This window comes from Panulirus ornatus, chromosome 47 (genome assembly GCF_036320965.1).
Source record: "Panulirus ornatus isolate Po-2019 chromosome 47, ASM3632096v1, whole genome shotgun sequence".
Taxonomy (NCBI): Eukaryota; Metazoa; Arthropoda; class Malacostraca; order Decapoda; family Palinuridae; genus Panulirus; species Panulirus ornatus.
Window position 1 is genome coordinate 23,493,815 of NC_092270.1, and position 16,921 is coordinate 23,510,735.

At 42.0% G+C, this 16,921-nt stretch overlaps 1 protein-coding gene across 6 annotated transcripts in view; it reads left to right on the forward strand.

Annotated features, from left to right (window-relative positions):
- The window catches only part of LOC139763694 (tRNA pseudouridine synthase-like 1), a 122,000-nt gene that overhangs the window by 37,035 nt on the left and 68,044 nt on the right, over positions 1-16,921 (forward strand). For 4 of the 6 annotated variants that reach the window (XR_011716215.1, XR_011716216.1, XM_071690013.1 and 1 more), the window contains exons 4-5: positions 269-395; positions 7,459-7,524. Coding sequence is in view for 4 of the 6 variants with exons in the window: in XM_071690013.1 (XP_071546114.1) it covers positions 269-395; positions 7,459-7,524 (193 nt within the window). In the remaining 2 variants the exon portion in view is untranslated. The remainder of the gene's footprint in view (positions 1-268; positions 396-7,458; positions 7,525-16,921) is intronic. The other 2 variants (XM_071690015.1, XM_071690016.1) reach the window with 1 other exon arrangement.

Sequence of the window (16,921 nt, forward strand, 5' to 3'; positions counted from 1 at the left end):
TTAAGGTGTCATTTGCCCATGCTGTCTCAGCTTAGAAAAAAATTGAACGAATAGATAAAAATTTTGTGGTTTTCATAAAGACCAGGATATTTTGAGCAGATTTGTTTTAGTTATCTGGCCATAGATAGGTAAAACCTGAACTGCAGTCATTAAGATAAATGTTTCACATATGAATTATTATGAATTTCCTCCTTGAGACTATATAGTATGTGTCCCTTATACATTTAGTTGAAAGGATTATGTTTGAAATTTCATCATTATTTTGCAGGTGTTCATGCTGTGTGCAATACAGCACATGTGGATTTGGCCAGAAAAGCAGATGGATTGTTTTATGACCCTAACAGGATCACACATCATCTCAATTACTTCTTCAAAAAGACAAATGCTGATATCAGGTAAGGCTTCTTTTTGACCGTTGGCATATCGTCAGCACTGATTTTAATTCTCTTGATGAATGTATAAATGCCTTAATGATTTATTTTATTTATTTATTTTGCTTTGTCACTGTCTCCCGCGTTAGCGAGGTAGCGCAAGGAAACAGACGAAAGAATGGTCCAACCCACCCACATACACATGTATATACATACACGTCCACACACGCAAATATACATACCTATACATCTCAACGTATACATATATATACACACACAAACATACATATGTACATAATTCATACAGCCTGCCCTTATTCATTCCCATCGCCACCTTGCCACACATGAAATAACAACCCCCTCCCCCGTCATGTGTGCGAGGTAGCGTTAGGAAAAGACAACAAAGGCCACATTCGTTCACACTCAGTCTCTAGCTGTCATATAAAAATGCACCGAAACCACAGCTCCCTTCCCACATCCAGGCCCCACAGAACTTTCCATGGTTTACCCTTGACGCTTCACATGCCCTGGTTCAATCCATTGACAACATGTCGACCCTGGTATACCACATAGTTCCAGTTCACTCTATTCCTTGCACGCCTTTCACCCTCCTGCATGTTCAGGCCCCAATCACTCAAAATCTTTTTCACTCCATCTTTCCACCTCCAATTTGGTCTCCCACTTCTCGTTTCCTCCACCTCTGACACATATATCCTCTTGGTCAATCTTTCCTCACTCATTCTCTCCATGTGCCCAAACCATTTCAAAACACCCTCTTCTGCTCTCTCAACCACACTCTTTTTATTACCACACATCTCTCTTACCTTATTATTACTTACTTGATCAAACAACCTCACACCACATATTGTCCTCAAACATCTCATTTCCAGCACATCCACCCTCCTGTGCACAACTCTATCCATAGCCCACGCCTTGCAATCATACAACATTGTTGGAACCACTATGCCTTCAAACATACCCATTTTTGCTTTCCGAGATAATGTTCTCGACTTCCACACATTCTTCAACGCTCCCAGAATTTTCGCCCCCTCCCCCACCCTATGATTCACTTCCGCTTCCATGATTCCATCCACTGCCAAATCTACTCCCAGATATCTAAAACACTTCACTTCCTCCAGTATTTCTCCATTCAAGCTTACCTCCCAATTGACTTGACCCTCAACCCTACTGTACCTAATAACCTTGCTTTTATTCACATTTACTCTCGACTTTCTTTTTTCATACACTTTACCATACTCAGTCACCAGCTTCTGCAGTTTCTCACATGAATCAGCCACCAGCGCTGTATCATCAGCGAACAACAACTGACTCGCCTCCTAAGCTCTCTCATCCACAACAGACTGCATACTTGCCCCTCTTTCCAAAACTCTTGCATTCACCTCCCGAACAACCCCATCCATAAACAAATTAAACAACCATGGAGACATCACACACCCCTATTGCAAACCTACATTCACTGAGAACCAATCACTTTCCTCTTCCTACACGTACACATGCCTTACATCCTCGATAAAAACTTCACCACTTCTAACAACTTGCCTCCCTTACCATATATTCTTAGTACCTTCCACTGAGCATCTCTATCAACTCTATCATATGCCTTCTCCAGATCCATAATTTTTTTTTTTTTTTTTTTTTTTTCGCTGTCTCCCGCGTTTACGAGGTAGCGCAAGGAAACAGACGAAAGAAATGGCCCAACCCACCCCCATACACATGCCTTGATTCAATCCACTGACAACACGTCAACCCCAGTATACCACATCGCTCCAATTCACTCTATTCTTTGCCCTCCTTTCACCCTCCTGCATGTTCAGGCCCCGATCACACAAAATCTTTTTCACTCCATCTTTCCACCTCCAATTTGGTCTCCCTCTTCTCCTCGTTCCCTCCACCTCCGACACATATATCCTCTTGGTCAATCTTTCCTCACTCATTCTCTCCATGTGACCAAACCATTTCAAAACACCCTCTTCTGCTCTCTCAACCACGCTCTTTTTATTTCCACACATCTCTCTTACCCTTACGTTACTTACTCGATCAAACCACCTCACACCACACATTGTCCTCAAACATCTCATTTCCAGCACATCCATCCTCCTGCGCACAACTCTATCCATAGTCCACACCTCGCAACCATACAACATTGTTGGAACCACTATTCCTTCAAACATACCCATTTTTGCTTTCCGAGATAATGTTCTCGACTTCCACACATTCTTCAAGGCTCCCAGAATTGTCGCCCCCTCCCCCACCCTATGATCCACTTCCGCTTCCATGGTTCCATCCGCTGACAGATCCACTCCCAGATATCTAAAACACTTCACTTCCTCCAGTTTTTCTCCATTCAAACTCACCTCCCAATTGAATTGACCCTCAACCCTACTGTACCTAATAACCTTGCTCTTATTCACATTTACTCTTAACTTTCTTCTTTCACACACTTTACCAAACTCAGTCACCAGCTTCTGCAGTTTCTCACATGAATCAGCCACCAGCGCTGTATCATCAGCGAACAACAACTGACTCGCTTCTCAAGCTCTCTCATCCCCAACAGACTTCATACTTGCCCCTCTTTCCAAAACTCTTGCATTCACCTCCCTAACAACCCCATCCATAAACAAATTAAACAACCATGGAGACATCACACACCCTGCCACAAACCTACATTCACTGAGAACCAATCACTTTCCTCTCTTCCTACACGTACACATGCCTTACATCCTCGATAAAAACTTTTCATTGCTCCTAACAACTTGCCTCCCACACCATATATTCTTAATACCTTCCACAGAGCATCTCTATCAACTCTATCATATGCCTTCTCCAGATCCATAAATGCTACATACAAATCCATTTGCTTTTCTAAGTATTTCTCATATACATTCTTCAAAGCAAACACCTGATCCACACATCCTCTACCACTTCTGAAACCACACTGCTCTTCCCCAATCTGATGCTCTGTACATGCCTTCACCCTCTCAACCAATACCCTCCCATATAATTTGCCAGGAATACTCAACAAACTTATACCTCTGTAATTTGAGCACTCACTCTTATCCCCTTTGCCTTTGTACAATGGCACTATGCACGCATTGCGCCAATCCTCAGGCACCTCACCATGAGTCATACATACATTAAATAACCTTACCAACCAGTCAACAATACAGTCACCCCCTTTTTTAATAAATTCCACTGCAATACCATCCAAACCTGCTGCCTTGCCGGCTTTCATCTTCCGCAAAGCTTTTACTACCTCTTCTCTGTTTACCAACTCATTTTCCCTAACCCTCGCACTTTGCACACCACCTCGACCAAAACACCCTATATCTGCCACTCTATCATCAAACACATTCAACAAACCTTCAAAATACTCACTCCATCTCCTTCTCACACCACCACTACTTGTTATCACCTCCCCATTTGCGCCCTTCACTGAAGTTCCCATTTGCTCCCTTGTCTTACGCACTTTATTTACCTCCTTCCAGAACATCTTTTTATTCTCCCTAAAATTTAATGATACTCTCTCACCCCAACTCTCATTTGCCCTTTTTTTCACCTCTTGCACCTTTCTCTTGACCTCCTTTCTCTTTCTTTTATATGTCTCCCACTCAATTTCATTTTTTCCCTGCAAAAATTGTCCAAATGCCTCTCTCTTCTCTTTCACTAATAATCTTACTTCTTCATCCCACCACTCACTACCCTTTCTAATCAACCCACCTCCCACTCTTCTCATGCCACAAGCATCTTTTGCACAATCCATCACTGATTCCCTAAATACATCCCATTCCTCCCCCACTCCCCTTACTTCCATTGTTCTCACCTTTTTCCATTCTGTATTCAGTCTCTCCTGGTACTTCCTCACACAAGTCTCCTTCCCAAGCTCACTTACTCTCACCACCCTCTTCACCCCAACATTCACTCTTCTTTTCTGAAAACCCATACAAATCTTCACCTTAGCCTCCACAAGATAATGATCAGACATCCCTCCAGTTGCACCTCTCAGCACATTAACATCCAAAAGTCTCTCTTTCGCGCACCTGTCAATTAACACGTAATCCAATAACGCTCTCTGGCCATCTCTCCTACTTACATAAGTATACTTATGTATATCTCGCTTTTTAAACCAGGTATTCCCAATCATCAGTCCTTTTTCAGCACATAAATCTACAAGCTCTTCACCATTTCCATTTACAACACTGAACACCCCATGTATACCAATTATTCCCTCAACTGCCACATTACTCACCTTTGCATTCAAATCACCCAACACTATAACCCGGTCTCGTGCATCAAAACCACTAACACACTCATTCAGCTGCTCCCAAAACACTTGCCTCTCATGATCTTTCTTCTCATGCCCAGGTGCATATGCACCAATAATCACCCATCTCTCTCCATCAACTTTCAGTTTTACCCATATTAATCGAGAATTTACTTTCTTACATTCTATCACATACTTCCACAACTCCTGTTTCAGGAGTACTGCTACTCCTTCCCTTGCTCTTGTCCTCTCACTAACCCCTGACTTTACTCCCAAGACATTCCCAAACCACTCTTCCCCTTTACCCTTGAGCTTCGTTTCACTCAGAGCCAAAACATCCAGGTTCCTTTCCTCAAACATACTACCTATCTCTCCTTTTTTCACATCTTGGTTACATCCACACACATTTAGGCACCCCAATCTGAGCCTTCGAGGAGGATGAGCACTCCCCGCGTGACTCCTTCTTCTGTTTCCCATTTTAGAAAGTTAAGAAATACAAGGAGGGGAGGATTTCTGGCCCCCCGCTCCATAAATGCTACATACAAATCCATTTGCTTTTCTAAGTATTTCTCACATACATTCTTCAAAGCAAACACCGTATCCACACATCCTCTACCACTTCTGAAACCACACTGCTCTTCCCCAATCTGATGCTCTGTACGTGCCTTCATCCTCTCAATCAATACCCTCCCATATAATTTACCAGGAATACTCAAGAAATTTCTACCTCTGTAATTTGAGCACTCACTTTTATCCACTTTGCCTTTGTACAATGGCACTATGCAAGCATTCTGCCAATCCTCAGGCACCTCACCATGAATCATACATACATTAAATAACCTTACCAACCAGTCAACAATACAGTCACCCCCTTTTTTAATAAATTCCACTGCAATACCATCTAAACCCGCTGCCTTGCCGGCTTTCATCTTCCGCAAAGCTTTTACTACCTCTTCTCTGTTTACCAAATCATTTTTCCTAACCCTCTCACTTTGCACACCACCTCGACCAAAATGCCCTATATCTACCACTCTATCATCAAACAAATTCAGCAAACCTTCAAAATACTCCCTCCATCTATGCACTTTATTTACCTCCTTCCAAAACATCTTTTTATTCTCCCTAAAATGTAATGATACTCTCTCACCCCAACTCTCATTTGCCCTCTTTTTCACCTCTTGCACCTTTCTCTTGACCTCCTGCCTCTTTCTTTTATACTTCTCCCAGTCATTTGCATTATTTCCCTACAAAAATCGTCCTAATGCCTCTCTCTTCTTTTTCACTAATAATCTTACTTCTTTATCCCACCACTCACTACCCTTTCTAATCTGCCCACCTCCCACGCTTCTCATGCCACAAGCATCTTTTGCGCAAGCCATCACTGTTCCCCTAAATACATCCCATTCCTCCCCCACTCCCCGTACCTCCTTTGTTCTCACCTTTTTCCATTCTGTACTCAGTCTCTCCTAGTACTTCCTCACACAAGTCTCCTTCTCAAGCTCACTTACTCTCACCACTCTCTTCACCCCAACATTCTCTCTTCTTTTCTGAAAACCTCTACTAATCTTCACCTTCGCCTCCACAAGATAATGATCAGACATCCCTCCAGTTGCACCTCTCAGCACATTAACATCCAAAAGTCTCTCTTTCATGCGTCTATCAATTAACATGTAATCTAGTAACGCTCTCTGGCCATCTCTCCTACTTACATACGTATACTTGTGTATATCTCTCTTTTTAAACCAGGTATTCCCAATCACCAGTCCTTTTTCAGCACATAAATCGACAAGCTCCTCACCATTTCCATTTACAACACTGAACACCCTATGTATACCAATTATTCCCTGAACTGCCACATTACTCACCTTTGCATTCAAATCACCCATCACTATAACCCGGTCTCGTGCATCAAAACTACTAACACACTCATTCAGCTGCTCCCAAAACACTTGCCTCTCATGGTCTTTCTTCTCATGCCCAGGTGCATATGCACCAATAATCACCCATCTCTCTCCATCCACTTTCAGTTTTACCCATATCAATCTAGAGTTTACTTTCTTACACTCTGTCACATACTCCCAACACTCCGGTTTCAGTAGTGCTACTCCTTCCCTTGCTCTTGTCCTCTCACCAACTCTTGACTTTACTCCCAAGACATTCCCAAACCACTCTTCCCCTTTACCCTTGAGCTTCGTTTCACACAGAGCCAAAACATTGAGCAACCAATTTATTCCAAAGTTCATCCTGGCACTTTTATTACTTATTCTTTTACCTTTTGTCCAAATAATTTTAAATTTTGATTTATTTGTATACTTAATAAATGCACATAGGAGGAATGTGTAAACTGCACAGTATACACATTCCTCCTATGTGCATTTTCTTCATATTGTCTTTCCATCTGAGAAGGCTGTTTTTTATGGCACTCTTTCAAGATGTTTTTCTTTCCTCATCACACTGTCCCACAAGCATGAGGTATTGTTGAGGAAATTCAGAATAATGATCATTGTATCCTGTCTTTCTGATGAGGAAACACTGCCACTATTATCCCACCTAGATAACAACAGCTTTCTCATTTTGGGTCCAACTACAATCAGTGAGAGATCACCACAAAGATGTCTTTGACTTCCTTACTCCTAGCTGCCTGATAGCTCAAAATTCTATTTGATCGCATTTAGGCCAGATGTCTTCTACGAAACTGCCTTTTTTTTTTGTCCTGTGAATTATTATCCTCTTACTTTTCCTTTTTTGTAATTTTTTCTATTAAGCATTTGGTTTACTGTAAAGGTGTCTTCATTATTATTTCAGGAAGCATATATATACAGAAGTACTGGAGATGATCAAGGGGGATGGCATGTTGATTCCAAGATATGGGTGTGGATCCACTTCTCACACATCATGTTTCTTCTTGGGGTGTTTCAATGTATTTGGATGTAACCAAGATGAGAAGAAAGGAGAGAGAGGTTGTATGTTTCAGGAAAGGAACCTGAAGGTTCTGGCATTAAGTGAAACACAGCTCGATAGTAAATAGGAATGGTTTGGGAATTTTTAGGAGTAAAGTCGGGGGATGGTGTGAGGGCAAAAGTTGAGGAACAGGTAGCATTATTGCTTAAGCAGAAGAATGGTTGAGGAATGCCTTAGGAGTAAAGTCGGGGGTTCGTGTGAGGGCAAAAGCTAAGACAGGTGTAGGACTACTGCTGAAGCAAGAATTGTGGGAATGTCCGAAAGAGTGTAAGGAGGTGAGCCCTGGACTGACGTGGAGAAATATGAAAGTAGATTGCAAGAGACAGGTGATTGTTAGTGCTTATGCACCTGGCCAAGAGAAGAAAGATCATGAGAGGCATGTATTTTTGGAGTAGCTGAGTGAGTGTGTCAGCAGTTTTGATGCAAGACACTGGGTATTAGTGATGGGTGATCTAAATGGTAAGGTGAGCAATGTGGCATAGGGAGCATAGGGTATTTAGTTATGTGAATGGTCATGATGAACAGCTTGTGGAGATATATGCTGAAAAAGGACTGTTGATTAGGAATACCTGGTTTAAAAAGAGGACTGAATGCAATTTTAAGTATAGGAGTAGGAAAGATGGTCATTGGGCATTATTGAAATATATACAAATTGATAGACATGCAAAATAGTCTCTTGGATGTGAATGAACTAAGAGGGCAGCTGGTGTGATGTCTTTGAATTACCTGTTGGAGGCAAGGGTTTTAATTTTTTTAGTTTTTCTATAAAAAGGAAACAATTTGGGCGAGTAAGTGAACTTGGAAAAAGGTTCTTAGGTGAAGAAATACCAGGGGAGATTGAATGCAGAATGGCAGAAGGTGAGAGTAAACATAGCTAGAGGAATGGATGAGGAATAGGGGTTATTTAGGGAATCAGTGCTGGCATGTGTGAGAGAAACATGTGGCAGGTTAGAAACGGTAGTGAGTGGTGGTATGATGAAGCAAAGTGGCTAGTGAAAGAGGTGAGAAGGGTTTATGGGTTGTGCTTATAGGGAAAGAGTGCTAATTATTGGGAGATGTGTAAGAGAAGGCAACAGGTGGTCAAGAGGAAGCAGGGGTTGAAAAAGAGGGCAAATGAGAGCTGGGGTGAACGAATATCGGTAAATTTTAGGGAGAATAAGATGTTTTGGAAAGAGGTTGGTTATGTGAGAAAAACGACCAATGGAGATTTCATTGAAAGGGGCAAATTGGGAAGTGGTAACGTGCAGTGATGAGGTGAAATGGTATGAACTTTTTGAAGGATTGTTGAATGTGTGTGATGATAGGATGGCAGGTGTAGTGTTTGGGTCAGGGAGTTATGCAAAGTGACAGTCATGGAAAGTAGTTTGGTGAAGAGAGAAGAGGTGGTGAAAGCCTTGCATGAGATAGAATGTGGCAAGGTGACAGATGTGGATGGTATTACAGTTGAATTCTCCAGAAAGGGGGTGACTGTGATGTTGATTGTTTAATTAGTATTTTCAGTGTATGTATGAATCATGGAGATGTGCCTGAAGATTGGTGGAGTGCATGTATTTTTTTTTAATGTTAGCGGAGATGGCATGGGCAGCCATTATGTAAAGGCAAGGGGGACAAAGGTGAATGTTTGAACTACAGGGGTATATGTTTGTTGAGTGTTCTTGGTCAGATGTATGTGAGAGGTGACTGAGAGGGTAAAGGCATATACAGAGAAGCATTTTGGAAAAGAAACGTTTCAGGAGTGATAGAGGATGTGTGTTAGAAATACGTAGAGATATAGAAGTATTTGTATGTGGCATTTATGGATCTGGAGAAAGCATATGAAAGGGTTAATAGAGATGCCTTGTGTAAGGTCTTCTGAATATAGTCATGGAAGGAAAGCTACTAGAAGCCGTGGGAAGCTTATATCAAGAGTGTAAAGCATTTATATAGATAAGAAGAAAGGAAAGTGACTGGTTCCAGTTGAAGGTTGGTGTGTGGCAGGAATATGTGATGTCACCATGAATGTTTAATTTTGTTTATAGATGGGTTGATGAGGGAGGTAAATGCAAGGATCTTAGAGAAAGGGGTGAGTATGCGGTCTGTAGGGAATAAGGTGGGGCCTGGGAAGTGAGTCAGTTGTTGTTTACTTTTGACAGCACTGGTGGCAGATTTGAGTGAGAATCTGCAGAAGTTGGTGACTGAATTTTGGAGAGGTTGTGAAAAGAGGAAGTTTAGAGTAAATGTGAAAAAAGTAAGGTTAGTTATTAAAGAGCAGAGGACAGGTTAGCTGGAGTATGCATTTGAATGAAGAGAACTTCATGTTGAAGAGAACTTCATGTTGTTCGCTGATGATATAGCGCTGGTGGCTGATTTGGGTGAGAAACTGCAGAAGCTGGTGACTGAGTTTGATAAAGTGTATGAAAGAAGAAAGCTGAGAGTAAATGTGAATAAGAGCAAGGTTATAAGGTTCAGTAGGGTTGAGGGACAAGTCAGTTAGGAGGTAAGTTTGAATGGAGAAAAACTGGAGGAAGCGAAGTGTTTTAGATGGGATGGGACCATGGAATCGGAAGTGAGTCACAGGGTGGTGGTGGGGGGGGGGAGGTTCTGGGAGCATTGAAGAATGTATGGAAGGTGAGAATGTTATCTCAGAGAGCATAAATGGGTATGTTTAAAGGAATAGTAGTTCCAACAATATTATGTGGTTGCGAGGCATAGGGTATAGATAGGGATGTGCGGAGGAGGGTGGATGTGTTGGAAATGAAATGTTTGAGAACAATATGTGGTGTGAGGTGGTTTGATCAAGTAAGTAATGAAAGGATAAGAGAGATGTGTGGTAATAAAAAGAGTGTGGTTGAGAGAGCAGAAGAGGATGTATTGAAATGGTTTGGTCACATGGAGAGAATGAGTGAGGAAAGATTGACCAAGAGGATATATGTATCAATGGTGGAGGGAACGAGAAGTGGGAGACCAAATTGGAGGTGGAAGGATGGAGTGAAAAAGATTTTGAGCAATCGGGGCCTGAACATACAGAAGGGTGAAAGGCATGCAAGGAATAGAGTGAATTGGAATGATGTGTTATACCGGTGTCGTGTTATACCGGTGTCGACATGCTGTCATTGGATTGAACCAGGGCATGTGAAGCCTCCTGGGTAAACCATGGAAAGTTTTGTGGGGCCTGGATGTGGAGAAGGAGCTGTGGTTTCGGTGCATTACACATGAGAGCCAGAGACTGAGTGTGAACGAATGTGGCCTTTGTTGTCTTTTCCTAGTGCTACCTCGGATGCACGCAAGGGGAGTGGGGTGCCATTTCATATGTGGCAGAGTGGCGACGGGAATGGACAAAAGAAGCAAGTATGAATATATACATGTGTATATATGTATATTTCTTTCTTTTTCTTTCTTTCATACTATTCGCCATTTCCCGCTTTAGCGAGGTAGCGTTAAGAACAGAGGACTGGGCCTTAGAGGGAATATCCTCACCTGACCCCCTTCTCTGTTCCTTCTTTTGGAAAGTTAAAAAAGTCTGTATGTATACGTTGAAGTGTATAGGTATGTGTATGTGCGTGTGTGGGCATTTATGTACATGCATGTGTATGTGGGTGGGTTGGGCCATTCTTTTGTCTGTTTCCTTGCGCTATCTTGCTACCGTGGGAGAAAGCGACAAAGTATAATGAATATAATGAAATGAGATATGAATACTTACTAGAGATTATTAATTGGTAGTCGATGATGTTCAAGTGAGATTACCATGGGGGCCCATGGCCATGGTTTAAGTAAAACCCCTTGATTCAGACATTAATGACCCAGCTAGGCCATTGGACTGCCACGCATACTTTGACTACTCGCTTCCCTTTAGCCTAGGGAAAAACGAATAATCCTCTTACATTTAATACCAAAATAGAATGACAGGTACACATGACAATTAGGTGTGTGTAACCAAACAGTGACTGAAGTCTAAGTATCTGACTGGTTGATACACTACTCACTTAATCAGTCATTATGCATGGGCCCACCGACATTATTACATTAAATATCTAAGGTTACTTGCAGTATCAGAAATGATGTGGCATGCATCCTAACACAACTACTTAAGTATCTAAGGCTACTCACGGAAGCAGAAATAATGTGGCATGCCTCGTAACACAAATGCTAATAGTAACTAAACATCCTAATTCATAGTTGCAAGCAACTTTTTTTTTTCTGGTGCTAAAAGTTCACTTAGGTGTACAATACATGATCTTAGCAGGAATTTTAGTAGGTGAACTGCAGCCCGGTCTTTGAGCATGAGTGTGTCTGAGGCCAAGCAATGGACCCTCGTCCTCTACGGTCTGTGCTCACGTTTCCTACAACAGCGCTGGGTCAGTCATGCCAGAAGAATATTCTTGATACTCTTGCAGCTACTCGACCCACAAAGGCTGCACTCAATTAGGCTCAACCAGGCTGCTCAACTCTCACAACTCCTTGCTTCATACAAGCTGCCTGTTGGAATCGAAGTTATCAGTGTCTCTTGTAGACACATTATTGGCTCATTACCCTCATGGGGCGAGCAATGCACACTGTATAAAGTCACCTTTTGTAATAAGTCAAGGTGCTAGCTTACTGGGATTTTTTAGTGGATTTTGAATACTATGCCACCCCGGGCTGGGAAAGTGTTTCCAAGGAGGTTGGGTACTTAACTGACTGACACTGAGTCTCATCTGTGCACTGTATGACCTGGAATCACATTGGGTTGCCAAGGCGATCATTCCAGTTTCCCTGGTTAATGACTATTTCACCTTATCACTTTGTTACTTTTCCACGCTAAAGATGCATTTTCGTGGGGACATTATTTGAAACTGTATCGCTGTATGTTCATAATTGAGCACCGTAACTATTAAACTTTTGCTTTTGGCATAATCCTGTATGGAAACTGCAGTGGATGAGGACATGTCCTGTACAATTTAATTTCTATAATCAACCTACAGCTATACTCATAATACATGATATGGGTTGTTTTACGTGCTAATTCCTTACATTATTCTTACAATATGATACTTTGCTCTTCTAGCTAAACAGTATTACAAGAGTACCCATAATTGGCATCTTTCTCTCCCTCTCTCTCTCTCTCTCTCTCTCTCCATCCCTCCCCAACCTTGCAGGAGGGATGTGATGGTGGGGCCAGTAGGTGGCTGTCAGCCCCTTGCTATTGACCCTGGGCACCGATGAATGCCATGGGATTGCCAACATGTGATCTCCCTCCCCCATATAATGGCTCTAGTAATAATGTATATTCTTAATTGCAAGGTATAAAAATCCCAACATATCAAATAGCAACTGTGGGTCAAGAATACTTAAGTATCATACAGGTTAGATAGATATGACAACACTGGCGACCATCTGGTTCCTTGTTGACTCCATCTGTGTTTGTTTTGCAATAACTTTATGGACAGACTCAGATATCTCCTTGTCCAACAATTCTCTCCTCATACATATTTTTTTTCATACATATTCGCCATTTCCCGCATTAGTGAGGTAGCATTAAGAACAGAGGACTGAGCCTAAGAGGAAAAAATCCTCACATGGCCTCCTTTTTTGTTACTTCTTTTGAAAAAGTAAAAACTGGAGGGGAGGATTTCCAGTCCCCCACTATCTCCCCTTTTAGTTGCCTTTTACGACATGCAGGGAATACGAGGGAAGTATTCTTTTTGCCCTTATAAGTAGATACTTATTGGACGTATGGAGAGAATGAGTGATGAAAGGTTGACAAAGAGGATATATGCATCAGAAGTGGAGGGAACAAGGAGAACTGGGAGACTAAATTGAGATGGAAAGATGAAGTGAAAAAGATTTTGAGCAATCGGGGCCTGAATGTGCAGGAGGGTGAAAGGCAGACATGGGATAGAGTGAAGTAGAACAGTGTGGTATATTGGGGTCGATGTGCTGTCACTGGACTGAACTAAGGCATGTGAAGCGTCCAGGATAAACCATGGAAAGGTCTGTTGGGCCTGGATATGAATAGGGAGCTGTGGTTTTGATGCATTACACAACTTGACTGCTAGAGAATAGATGTGAATGGGCTTGGACTGTCTTTGTCGGTTTGCTGATGGTGAACAAATTTGAAAATAGAAATATATGTATAACTTTATTTTTATTCCTGAGCTAGGGGAGAAAGAATTTTATGTATGTAATCCTTGTATGTTGTAGAAGGCAACAAAAGGGGGCAGAAGAGGGGGAACCCTCCTCTTGTTGTATCTTGCTTTCTAATAGAGAAAACAGAAGGATCCTCAAAGGCTTAGACTAGGGTGTCTAAATGAGTCTGGATGTAACCAAGATGAGAAGAGAGGAGAGATAGGTAATATGTTTTAGGAGAGAAACCTGGGTGATCTGGCTCTGAGTGGAACAAAGATTAGACTAGTGGGGAAGAATGTTTGGACTTGTCTTAAAAGTAAAGTTAGGGGATGATGAGAGGATAAGAACAAAGGAAGGGGTAGCATTATTCCTGAAGCAGGAGTGTGTGAAAGAGTGTAAGAAAGGAAATTCTAGACTGATGCGGGTGAAACTGAAAGTGGACAGTGAGAATTGGGTGATTGTTAGTGCATGCACATGGCCATGAGAAGAAAGATCATGAGAGGCAAATGTTTTGTAAGGAGGTGAGTGAGTGTGCCAACAGTTTTGATGTAAGAGAATTGGTATTGCTGTTAGGTGATTTAGATGTGAAGATAAGTAAGGTTGCATTTTAGGGTATAATTGATGAATGGCTTGTGGAGTTGTGTGCTGAAAAAGGAGTGGTAATTAGGAATACCTAGTTTAAACAGAGGAATATATGTGAGTAGGAGAGATTTTCAGCAGACATTATTGGATTACGCATTTATTGTTAGGCATGCAAAAAAGATACCTTTGGATATAAGTATTCTGAAAGGGGAAGCTGGTTTTGTTGTCTGATCACTATTTTGTGGAGGCAAGGATGAAGCATTGTAGAGGTTTTCAAAAAAGAGGAAACAGTGTTGGGAAAAGAGAGCGGTGATAGTAAGTGAGCTTGGAAAAGACTTGTTTGAAGGAATACCAGGAGAGATTCAGTGTAGAATGGCAAAAGGTGAGAGTGAATGAAGCAAAGGAAGTGGGTGAGGAATGGGAGGTTCTTAAGGAACCATTGATGGCATGTGCAAGAGATGCATGTGAAAGGTGGGAGGTGGGCAGATTAGAAAGGGTAATGAGTGTTGGGATTAAGAAGTAAAGTTGCTATTGGACAAGAAAAGAAAGGCATTTAGGCAGAGGTGGGAAACAAGATGGTAAGGAACAAAAATGGGGTAGAGCTGAGACATACCTCAATGTTTCCACTATTCAGCAGTCTTCCTCAGGAGATACTGATTCCATCATTCAGGGGGACCATATTCCCCAGCAAGTGATAGTCATACAGTTGGATGCCTTGGTGTGTCATTATCTGGTTGGATCACTTCTCCTACTGCCTCCACTCAGTAATAGCGACCTCCACTGCTTGACATGACCAGCTGGTGAAACCAGGCCTTGTGTTAACATTGTGTTTGGTAGCAATGTAACCCACTTCTGATGTCATATTTGTTTGCTTAGGCCTTCATGAAGTATTCTCACCTCAAAGGTAAGTAATGTCGCATTTGAGGGTATAATTGGTGTGCATAGGGTATTCAGTGTTATGAATTGAAATGGTGAATGGCTTGTGGAGTTGTGTGCTAAAAAAGAATTGGTAATTAGGAGTACCTGGTTTAAGAAGAGGATTATATGTGAGTAGGAGAGATGGTCAGCAGACATTATTGGATTGCTTGTTAATTGTGAGGCATGCAAAAGAGAGACCTGTGGATGTAAATATTCTGAAAGGGGCAGCTGGTGTGATGTCTAATCACTATCTTGTGGAAGCAAGGGTGAAGCTTTGTAGAGGTTTTCAAAAAAGAGGAAACAGTGTCAAGAAAAGAGAGTAGTGATAATAAGTGAGCTTGGAAGAGACTTGTTTGAAGGAATACCAGGTGAGATTGAGTGTAGAATGGCAAAAATTGAGAGTAAATGAAGGAAGGGAAGTGGGTGAGGAATGGGAGGTGCTTAAGGAACCATTGATGGCATGTGCAAGAGATGCATGTGAAAGGTGGGAGGTGGGCAGACTAGAAAGGGTAATGAGTGTTGGGATTAAAAAGTAAAGTTGCTATTGGACAAGAAAAGAAAGGCATTTAGGGAGTACATATAGGGAAGGAGTGCAAATGATTGGGAGATGTATAAGAGAAAGCAACAGAAGGTCAAGAATAGGTGCGGGAGTTGAAGACAGGACATATTAGGATTGGGATTTCCTGCATCAGCAAGGTTGTATCAGGAACAGGTGAAGAAAGGCCACATCCACTCTGTTGCTGTCAGCTGTCATATGTGATGCACTGAAGCTGCAGCTCCCTATCCATAACCAGGCCCCACAGACTTTTCGATGGTTTACACCAGTTGCTTTACATGCCCTAGCTCAGTACATTGACAACACTTTGACCTCAGTATACCACATCGTTCCCATTCACTCTGTCCCTTACATCAGTGTTTCCCAAACCCATGCTCGCATCCCTAATGAGGGTCGCAAGGATGCTCCTTAGGGTCATGAGATGGTTTGAAAAAGATATAAGAAAATATGAGAAAATGTTAAATGTACAAAATAGTGCAAATGTATTTTTTTTTTTTTTTTTTTTTGCTTTGTCGCTGTCTCCCATGTTTGCGAGGTAGCGCAAGGAAACAGACGAAAGAAATGGCCCAACCCACCCCCATACACATGTATATACATACGTCCACACACGCAAATATACATACCTACAAAGCTTTCCATGGTTTACCCCAGACGCTTCACATGCCCTGATTCAATCCACTGACAGCACGTCAACTCCGGTGTACCACATCGATCCAGTTACTCTATTCCTTGCCCTCCTTTCACCCTCCTGCATGTTCAGGCCCCGATCACACAAAATCTTTTTCACTCCATCTTTCCACCTCCAGTTTGGTCTCCCACTTCTCCTCGTTCCCTCCACCTCCGACACATATATCTTCTTGGTCAATCTTTCCTCACTCATTCTCTCCATGTGCCCAAACCATTCAAAACACCCTCTTCTGCTCTCTCAACCACGCTCTTTTTATTTCCACACATCTCTCTTACCCTTACGTTACTTACTCGATCAAACCATCTCACACCACATATTGTCCTCAAACATCTCATTTCCAGCACATCCATCCTCCTGCGCACAACTCTATCCATAGCCCACGCTTCGCAACCATACAACATTGTTGGAACCACTATTCCTTCAAACATACCCATTTTTGCTTTCCGAGATAATGTTCTCGACTTCCACACATTCTTCAA